Below are 10,778 nucleotides of genomic sequence, written 5' to 3' on the forward strand. Positions count from 1 at the left end.
CTCTCTCATTGCATTGAGATATTCAATTGGATTTGGTTCATGATTTTGACTGGATCAATAATTTTTCGAATCAATCGAAAACAGCAGGCCGATAAAAACATATCAACCACACACACCCTCTCATCATCTAGAAAAAAAGAAGACTCAAAATTTGATACTCCGCACAAATATAGTACATGCAGCACCATCGCAGAAAATTTTCCAACATAAGTATGAGTTGATTAGCAGACAACACAAAATCACATCACGAAAAACCTGCCAAAACATCACTTTATATGAATAAAAAAACACTATCATCCTCCCCATTAACCAATCCAAATACTCACTTCATTCTAAAATATAAGTTGTATTAACTTATTGAAAAGACAAATTTCTTTAATTTTGACCAAGTTCAGAACCAAAAAAATCGACATCCACAATATTAGATAAATAAAATATGAAAATTCATTTCATGATGAATCTAAAAAAAGATTTGATATTATGGATATTCATATATTTCTACACAAATGTGGTCAAACTTTTACATTTTGAAATAAATAGAGTAAATAAATTATAATAATCCAATAACATCAACGGCGCAGCGAAGCACGCTCAACCGTTCTAGTTAAACTATTCTAGCTATATATGCGGCTATCTAAGCATGGACCTAAAAAAATTAAGACCAGTGTGTGTAGATAGCTTTGGATGGCCAGGCTCCCGCATCCATGTTCGCAGACAGATGCAAAAATAAATTTGTGGGTCAGTGTTGGAGATGCCTTTAGATGTGCAATAATTAGGACACATCTAGATGTATGTGCAATAATTAGGACACATCTAGATGTATAACCGGCCACTCAAAAAAGTTCTAGATGTATAGACATATGCAACTAGGTAGCATAACTAGTTGTTTCTAATTCAAAAATGAGAGCACACCTAGTAGACACTTCAATTGAAGCGCATAAATTTTCTTCCGAACCCGTTTTCTGTGAGATCCTGTGTTACAAACATATACACATAAACCGCCGTCCAAAACGTATGTGAGCAGCATATATATCTGTACCATATATATTTACAGGATTAGTCCTTTTTTATCATTTTCCATGTGTTTTTTTGGTATTTTTTTCTCTAAAGGTGGACAAAAAACATAAGATGTCTAGCTAAGCTAACCCTTGAAAAGAATCAGATAGATATGTTTGCCTTTGCCTATCATTCATTGCCTTTCCCTTCACTACGGTCAATTCTTCACCATAGCACTCCAATCATGTCCAAACAAAACCAAGCCACAAGCCACCATCATCTGCATTCATTCCTCAACAGAGTTACCACGTTAGAGCCTCAATCCGCCGAGCAATTCGTGCCGATTCTTCTTCTCTCGCAGCAGCCTCGGCGCATGCCGGCCCTGTGCATGCATGTCGCTCCTTGTTCTTGAGCTCTTTCCTTTGTTCTAGCTGTCAAGCTTTCGTGCTGCGGTGAAAATTATATGAGGATGCCACCAGGACAAATTCTTTAGCATTAGTAGCAAAGCATGCCTCCATTAGCCACCCACTGAGCAAAACGGTCAGAATAGTCGCGGGAGTCTGACAGCTGGCTGCTTGAGCGCGACAGGTCGGTGTCATCCCTTCCCTGTTAATAAGGGAGACAGATTCTAACACTGATGAATATATAGATTAAAATATGAACCGTATAAAATTCGGATCAGGGAAACCCATCTCAAGGTTAAGCCGAGTGGGGTGTACTATCATATCATAGATCCTGATGGACCTAAGCTTTTCACAGCGAAAAAAGGTTAGAAAGACAAGCTGACCTCATCATTGTGTCCTGGCTCACTGTAAGTAGTAGTAGATCCAACACTGATACCATCCAAAGGTGAATGGATGATCGATGACCTGTAAATGATAGTTTGAAACTTTGAGGAACCTTCTTAATTTCTAATTTTAACCCTCACAATGGTTGGAGTAGCATCACATTATCAACCTTGGTAAGAGATCAAGGTGATGTGAACGTAACAAATGAGAAAAAATGTAAACTGGCAGCAGTATATAGTACCTCTCAAAAGCTTCTTCATCACAAGAATTTCCTGAAGAAGATAACAAATCAAGATCGAGAAAATTTGAAGAATGCAACTCCGGGTAACCTAATCTTTTCAAGTAACTCTGCCGTTCCTCTGAAATGGAGTGTCTTCCAGGCATTGTGCTATATTTTGCACTAAACATAACAAAAAGAAGAAGTTAGTCGTGCTGCACTCATGGACAAGCTGAAGTTCTCCAGGGTCCAATTTTAACAAGGATTTCTCCGCAAAAGATAAAAAAGATTGAACAAGGTTTAACACACCTGGGGCATGGGTTTGTTTCACACATATAGATCTCTGGTGCAGAATCAGTAGGCTCTCTAATATCATCCAGCTGTTGCACGGGCAGTAATTCTGAGTTCGCAGTGTTGTTTTCGCCGACATTACGGTCAGACACGGGTGCACTGTTTTCACATAGAATATTTCCATCCGAGAGCGACCTCTTTATGAATCTGCTGATATGAAATGTCTCATTTACTAATATATGCATGTAAACTTGATTGAAGAACAACGACAAACTAATTGATTCTAGATTGTTTCAGTAATCCATCATTATGTAAGAACTGAACATCAAGTTAGGTTCTCCAGTATCATATTTTATTAACGGTCACCAGAATTTACTCTGTTGGAACATCCAAACATAATTATCTGTAATGAAAGATGCATGTAAAAACACCTAATTCTTGTTACTCCAGGGTATCAGAGCCCTATGAACTTGCAGCTCCAGAAACAAGTTTGGTATTTCTTGATTGGTGACAACTTTTTCACACGTATTACATAGACCAAGAGGGAGCAACAATGACATTTTTGTTAGAGATAGTTGTACTGTAGTAGGACTCATATTGGCCTTCAGCCGATGGAACGAGGGAATGGATCAAGTTACAATATCTAACAATTTCTACTTGATATACCATCTGATTAAAGCCAAGAAAAGTATCCAAGTAAAAGCTAATGGTGTAAAGAATATGTTCGAGACCAGCTCATCAAGCAATGTTGTTGTTAATGGAAGAGTTTATATCAGCACCTTCCAGTTTCTTCACTTAAAGTTCCCTGCCGGCCGATATTGTAATGCTGATCTGAGTCCAACTTCCAAAGAGGTGGTTTGCCTTGTTGAGGCTGAAAATGACCCAAGAATCTGCGTTTCAAAAAAAAACACAACATATAAATCTTATGTGGAACTATAAGACAAATGTCAGCATTTTCCAATTTCCATTGGTTTTGTCAGAGTGATATTTTTGCAGACATGAAGAAGCTTACACATTTATAGCATCCTGCTTCTCAGGATCTGTGTACGCATTATTGTAGTAACGCTGAAGGGTTCGAAGGAACTCCTGGGATTGGGTTGCTGCCTTCCACTGTCCTCTTTGCTCACAGAAGATCTGTAGCATGTTACAATGGAAAAGTTAGACTGATCATTCAAAATACTAAGTTGGATTTGTGTTAACTACTGAACACTGCCTACCAACAAGACTCGAATCATTCTGAAATAAAAATGTTCAAGATTACAACAGCAAACACTTAAAATAAGAATCAACTATAGGGTTTTTCTCAAAAACTATAATCAGTAAGAAATACCTGTTATTTTAGTCACAAAAATTTTAGATGCAAACACTCAAGATAGATCATAAATACACTCAGCATGCTTGGGTGGCAGATGTCCTCGCCCTATTAACAACCTCTACTGCTAAACTTGTTTCCAAAGGGCAAAGCCACGTGTACAAATTGATTTAGGAAGTTCATTTAATCATAGGAAGACCTGTGAGAACAAACGTTTCATATTAGGTATCAACTGTCCTGGTGCGCATGACCTTTCCTAAAATGACAAGAATGACAGACCTGACACATGATGATAGTTAGCAACTGCCCTTTCAGAGTCCTATTTTCAGGTGACAGGTAGCCTTAATGTTTATTTGACTTAAACATGTGGCTAAATAGCCGAACACAACAACAGAGAAAGGAAAATAAATGTATAAATCAAATGATAGAAAAAGGGAATAGTGGTGTGGCAATTAGAAGTATAGAACTACTCTGGGAAATTATAACTACTCCAGAGGTGGTAAAGAATACATTAAAACAGTACTCCCTCCGTCCCATAATGTAAGACATTTTTTTACACTAGTGTAGTGTCAGAAAACGTCTTACATTATGGGACGGAGTGTGTAGTAGTAGTACACAACTGCACACCTTCAGAGTATGCATACTAAATTTTAGTTCTATAAAACGCAATTTCAAGAGTTGTGTTATGCAGATTATGTTCCTCAGGAGTCACAGATATAACAAGAAGCTAACCTTGTTGTGAGCAGCAGAACCACCGTACTGGATGGCTAATGTATCACCCATCCTTTCATAGAAATCCATCAGATCATCGGCCAAAGGATCATGCAGATCAATTTTAGGTTCTTCAGTGAGCTTCAACACATGAAGTTGACGCCCTAAAGCAGCTAATCCATATGCAAACTGTGCAACATTTGTGCGGTCTAAGCAGTCTATGCAGTTTGTCCTGAGGACACCCTTCTGTAGTAAAAGAGGTACCATTGTAGCTGCGCAGAAATCATCATTGATTTTGATGTCACATGACCCTTGTCCACTGCAAAACATGTAAAAGATAACCATTAGTACTGCCAGCAGAAAGCCAGCAGGAAGTCCATTACTTGCACATTAGGTTGACATGTTTCCTTTGGGTAAGTAGTTTCCATTTTGTCTGCACTAGAGTACATATTTGTTTTAGATACGCATGTCAAAATCAATTCCGATAGGAAAGGTGTGGCAGCTATCTTTGAGTTTAAGCAATGGACTAACAAAGTCTTCTAGTAAGCAAGTCCCTGCCAATCATCTCTTATCTGACCAGCTGTACTACATCTGTTCCTCTCCAAATCAGTGCTCTCTTTTCACATGGCCATGTTCTCCTCTCATACGGATGTTTACCCATGTTGCGAACTAACACTGACCACATATATACTATGCAAGACTATTTTTATACAAATAATATCGGATGGTTCCTTCTGTGTGAAGTATATAAAGCCATGTAGATATATGGTCAAACATTTAGAACATATTGTAGTTTATTTGCTGGAGGGCTCATTTCATGGATTTGCTAAATCAAACTTATCGATTCTTAAGCAATTGCAAGTTCCTAAGTAGGTATACAAATTACCTTGAAGCATCCAAAGGTTTTGATGCTGTAGTTATCTCGCAATGGAGGAGGTCCGTTAGTTCCAACACATCTGATGCTACCTTGTTTAACAGTCCAAGCACATTGGTGCCTTTCCTGCAGATGGCATGAAGATTAATATCGTTAGCACGTACTTCACGCATAACCAACAGGTTCTTACAGGAGCAAGCTCAGATAGAATATCCTCTTGTAATACAATAGATTACCTTCGAGATAGCTTACTCAGATCCATGTGTAAAAACTTAAGACGTTTGTCATCCGGTAACCCCTTATTTATGTAATGGATAGCCTTTGCAAATTCTGCACGGAGCAAAGATTCACGAGGCTTCTTCTCACGAGTCTGAGAGATATACAAGCAATCCAAAAGGGAGTATTCAGAAAGGATCCCAACAGCTATCAAGCTGACCATTAAATCAATAGATGAAAATTACGTTAAACAATTACACTCACCTTGATTAAGTTTAAGATGACTATAGGGTTCCCGTATCTAAGAACAAGGTTTTCGAAATGAAGGCGGGTGGCCTTGTAGTCCACATCGGATTTTACTGCAGGTGGCAAGGATTATCAGAGAAGTCTACAGATCTGCAAATTCATAACAGACTAACGGTACATAACTTACACGTGATTTCTGGCCTAATATTAAGTCTTGAAGTTCCCTGAAACCAGACAAGAGGTATTGATCCTCTATGTTGTACAACAGAAGTTATTTGACTTGGGATGTCATCAGGTGTGTCTTCAAAAACAATCTGTTCAGTCTCAACATCATTGGCAACCCTACCCTTTTCATTAACACCTCGTTTCATGAATCTATATTTCAGAATGATAAAAATAAATACATTTGTGAGATAAATATAAAGGTGAGCTTTGACTACAGAAAAGCTCAAATACTTGTAACACGAACCTGGTTCCAGCAAAATGACGTGAGCGTCTGGCTATAAGTGTCAACCAGAAATCCTTCCCAGATAATGACAGCTTCGACTGAACACACGAATATATATATCTATTAGCTTATCTTCGTATAGTACATGAACAGATGAAACACACTACTAGCATGTAAGCCTTGCAAAGACAAAAACACTACTAGCATAACGTCATTTCAACCCGAATAGCAATAATAAGAGATTACTATTAGTTCTTAATTACACTCATAAATATAATAAATACTGGCATAATGAGGTCTTGCACAAGGAACAAGGGATTGTGCTCAATGCTTGCTAACAGACATTTAAGCTATAAATAGCAATTCAATGATGACAGTGCAGTACACTACTATGCACCAGGAACATACAAAAGATGGAAACTGAAAAAAAGCAGGAACAGTCTGCTGACACTTACAAGCAAATGTTTCAACTCGCGAAAGCCGCAAGCAGCTCAAACTGAAAAATGTCAGCAGGTTATACAAAGCCATGCGTTTGCAAACCCTTTATTTCAAGCATTCACTACATGTCAGGTCATTAAATGTGCAGTAAAACGCATACGTTAGTACGATGGTATTGAGTTAGCAGGAGCCCTTGTGGTCTTCCGTGATGAATAGATGATACCGGTAAGATCAATAATTGAAGATGATGGAAATTAAAAATAATGTAGCGCCAAAAGACTTTGTGTCACGGAAGAGTATACCTGTTTAAAAAATCCATGGACCAAGGCCACTGTCCAATCGGTATTCTTGAGATGGTTCCGCATTGCTCGTGTCAAAAATTCATTCCATACAAACATTGTTTCATAAACAACATGTCCAGTATTTTTGTCATTTATGTTCTTCTGAAGACTGCGCATGATGTTGTAAGAGTAGCTGAAGAAGAAGTCCTTCGTAAGATCGACCGAGCAAAGGAGACGTTTATATCTACAAAAGGTGGGCAATAAAAACATTAATATGTGCAGACAATAACAATCAAAAGAACATTAGCAAGAATATATTTAAAGTACATTTATAATAGTATAAGTATAATACTATGGGAGCAAAGAAATTCAAAACAATTCTATATACCTCTGACCATCCATACACAAATCTCAGTACTGCAAGAATGGGCATGATGTACTGACCATATAAGCTGGATACATATTATTATCAACAAGCAGATTTTATACTTATATAGACAAAATAACATTAAATGCACCAAAAGAAATATTACACCATTGCTGGACCAAATGGAAACTAAAAATATGAATACACGCCGGAAAACTTATCTGAAAATAATGCAGTACAAAACAGTACAATAAAATAAAATAGACGCCACCACCAGCAATGCACATTGTCTGATCACAATGTAGCACCAAAATGAACTGGAATATTTGGAAAAGGGGCCTAGAGTAACATGAATGAATAGCAAATCAATATCCAAGACTCCAGATACAAAAGGAAGCAAGCTGGTGATTTTGATATTGTTAAGAACCAGCGATGGAATTACAACAGGCAATACACAATATCTACAGAATGAAACAATGAAAGACCTGTTCTCATCCCTAGAATTAGCCACATTGGGGCAGACTATAGGACATGGAATTGCGATCATTTCACTCTTGCCAATTGAATAAATATCATGGCCACAGATTGTGCCAACTTTTCTTCTCCTGGTAATTATAACCATGTAGTAAGGACCAAGAAACTTCATAAAACCTGAAGAAGCACAGAAGTGGTAAATGTTATAATTTACCACTTACAACATTTTGATTGATATACTCTATGAATCTCAGTTCATGTTGAAATACCAATTATTCCGTAGCATTTTGTGACAAATTTCAGCCCACCAGTCAACCTATTTCCCTCATGAATTCGCCAAAGTAGTTCTTGACATTCATTCTCTGTGTAACTAGTAGGATCCTCCTGGATACCTAAATCAGTAGACTCCAACCGGTCAATCTTTAGCACCCTCCAAAGAGTCCTGCTCTTGTCTCTTCCGACAAGATAAAATTTCTGCACCAAAATATCAAACAAATATTTAGCACAACAGAATTTGAGCTAGAACGCACAGAGAACTTTTGACATCAGGCCTCACTTCTAGTAAATCAAAGAAACGGTGCTCGAAGGATGACAATTACATAGCTTCTATTGTTCTGTACTAACGACCAGTAGCTAAATGTTGGCTTCTGAATTATGAATATCTGAGAATCATTACACATATACGCAACAAGGTCAGCTGAAAGCCAGAAAGTTTAATTTTCTGCATCAGCAGGGCAATCGCCAAGCCAGAAGGCAAACACCACAACATTACATCATCATTAAACAAGATCGACCAGCAAATAATTAATCTGCGTGACACAATTGCAGGGAGCAACAAAAAGGAACAGAGTCTTCCCTCCCCTGTAAAAGAAACAAAAAGAAGGATCTCCCCTCACCTTTTTGCAGCCTTTCACCCTTCCCTTTCCTATAATCAAATCGGACCGAACCAATCATACAGTAGATCCGCCCCACAGTGCAAGCATAAATGACCCAATAATCCAATCAACCATGAACAAACAAACAAACAAACACAGGCCCCCATTATAACAGAAACACACGAGGTTGACTGACACAAAGATTGCCATGTCCAAGGAAGCTACGGATACAATCCAGTTCAAGGCAAAAACCAAATCAAGGGACTAGGTAAACAAAATTTGCAAGAGATGCTCACCGATCTGGTTTCGTAGAGCCGGAACTTCTGGAGGAATTTGCCGCCTCTCATGGCCTCCATCGGATCAGAAATTCAGATCAACACGCAGGCAGACAAGAGGGCCAGAACGAATCCGAGCCTGAGAAATTCAGAGCAAGCAAACGGAGACTCCGCGTGGTTCAGCTAGCTCCTCTGCGGCTGCTTCAAGTAGAGCATCTTGGTCTCGCGCGAGAATGCTCCAGGGCGACACAAGAACCAATCACGGAGCCCGCCGCTCGGTTCAAGAAGACCAGGAACGGATCGAAATGGATCCAATTGACAATCTGATGCCGGAAATTGCCCAGAAAACACACGCGCCTTCGGATCAAGAACGCGGGAGAGGGAGGAGGAAATCGACGGGGGAACCAAGAAGCCGATTCAGGGGGAGCAAGGGGGGATTTTCAGGGCCGCCTCCGCGGGAGAGATGGGCGGGTCATAAATAGGAGGGGACTAAATTTCCGGGGCAGAAAGGATGGATTTTTTCCGAGGGCAACGCGGGGGGAGGAAGACGAGAGCCACAAGGAGGAGGAAGAGGTGGACGAGGCTGGCTGGCGACGACGACGCCGTCGTCCACAAAAACACCACGCAAACGCAACGCCAGGCGAGAGTGGCAAGCCGCAAATGCCACCGGACTAATCATTGCGGCGGCAGCGGCATCTTTTTTGGCCGGATTTATTGTGCTCTTTTCATCACAAAGAGGGGGAAAAAGATGCTTTTACCGGAGAAGAAGAAACTTTGGGTTTGGCTTTGGCTTGTCCAAGAGGAAGCTGGTAAACGGCCTCTTTTTTGGTAGGAGCAGGACGAATTTTATTTACAGTGGAGGATTTAACTACCGGCTGTAATAATAAATAAATTGATGGAGGGCAATTTAGGGAGCCGTTAAAGATGGGCTTTTTTTTATGTGTGCGTGTGTTTGTTTAACAATGTGTGGTTCATTCAGGGGGAGATGATAACAACATTCTCAAAAGAAAAGTAGTGGGGATGAAACGATAAAACGTTGATTAGGTATTCCATGATCAATGTCAATGGCAGCTACCTGGCGCATGGGAATAGTTTAGGCCCTAGTGCAAGCTTCCCACATGGAATACTTAATGCAGTGCTTATTCACCAATCTTGTTTTGCAAGGTGCGACTTCCTCAACTAGGAAGGGATCAAGGGGGGTTGGGAGGGGAGATATACTCATCTGAACAAGAGTTTGTGTGTGGTTTTGCTTTTCAAAACATAGAAAACTCGCATTGTGGGGGTATCGAGATAAGGTCAATTAATTGCCAGTTCTGCATAAATCACAAGAATACTTCTTTCATAATAAGTTATGTAGTTTGTACCGTAGACATTTGCCTCTATAACATCTTGTCTTGGTGAACTGAGGGTAGCTCAAATGGTTAGATTCTTTATGGTGAGACCAGTCCACCAATGTTCAAGTCCCAGACTTGCACTACTGTCAGTATTTTCTTACATTTATTTCAGGTTTTTCAACGATGTTCCTCCAATGGAAGAAGACGTTCCCGTCGACTACGTGACAACTATGTTGACTTCATCCAATTAACAAGTTGTGTCGCGTCAGTGTCTCGGAGATGCTCATAGAGGGTAGGGTATGCCTGCATGCATTCAATGTTAAAAAAAACAACTCATTTTGTGATTTGTGCACGACTCACAAATGGACATATTCTTTTCAAAAAATACTTGGGCAAATTATTCTTTATCACATGCAGTTTTTTTTTGTATTTTGTAGTATAATAATTTATACATTTCACCAAATTTTGGAAAAGCTGGTCTGTATGGCTCTCTACTTCAAAAAGATAGTAGGGGTGAGGAAAGAAACAGGGCCGGTGAGATAGAAGGTGGATCTAGGACAATAAGGATAGCTTATATATGATACCTGCTTCTCAAAAACCTTGAAAATTCACACATTTTAAGTAGCGAGAAAAAT

General features: G+C 39.3%; 1 protein-coding gene across 1 annotated transcript; it reads right to left on the reverse strand.

Annotated features, from left to right (window-relative positions):
* Positions 1 to 918: 918 nt before the first annotated feature.
* LOC119284524 (phosphoinositide phosphatase SAC2-like) lies at positions 919 to 9,456 on the reverse strand. The gene is made up of 16 exons (XM_037563644.1): positions 8,831 to 9,456; positions 7,929 to 8,133; positions 7,671 to 7,836; positions 6,840 to 7,062; positions 6,121 to 6,197; positions 5,839 to 6,026; positions 5,670 to 5,764; positions 5,426 to 5,559; positions 5,202 to 5,315; positions 4,337 to 4,634; positions 3,305 to 3,426; positions 3,072 to 3,182; positions 2,311 to 2,499; positions 2,026 to 2,184; positions 1,784 to 1,865; positions 919 to 1,602 (listed from the first exon to the last, which is right to left on the reverse strand). The coding sequence occupies exons 1-16, from the start codon at positions 8,888 to 8,890 to the stop codon at positions 1,492 to 1,494; spliced, it is 2,334 nt and encodes a 777-aa protein (XP_037419541.1). The 5' UTR covers positions 8,891 to 9,456; the 3' UTR covers positions 919 to 1,491.
* Positions 9,457 to 10,778: the final 1,322 nt, after the last annotated feature.

Source organism: Triticum dicoccoides, chromosome 4A, assembly GCF_002162155.2.
Source record: "Triticum dicoccoides isolate Atlit2015 ecotype Zavitan chromosome 4A, WEW_v2.0, whole genome shotgun sequence".
In the NCBI taxonomy this organism is placed as follows: Eukaryota; Viridiplantae; Streptophyta; class Magnoliopsida; order Poales; family Poaceae; genus Triticum; species Triticum dicoccoides.

What these genes read in the sequence shown, in the direction of transcription:
- LOC119284524 (XM_037563644.1), bottom strand. Translation starts at nt 8,890, where the DNA reads ATGGAGGCCATGAGAGGCGGCAAATTCCTCCAGAAGTTCCGGCTCTAC. An exon ending in CGTCATTTTGCTGGAACCAG is followed by an intron (nt 6,027 to 6,120) that starts GTTCGTGTTACA and finishes TCTGAAATATAG; the next exon opens with ATTCATGAAACGAGGTGTTA. An exon ending in TATTAGGCCAGAAATCACGT is followed by an intron (nt 5,765 to 5,838) that starts GTAAGTTATGTA and finishes TGCCACCTGCAG; the next exon opens with TAAAATCCGATGTGGACTAC.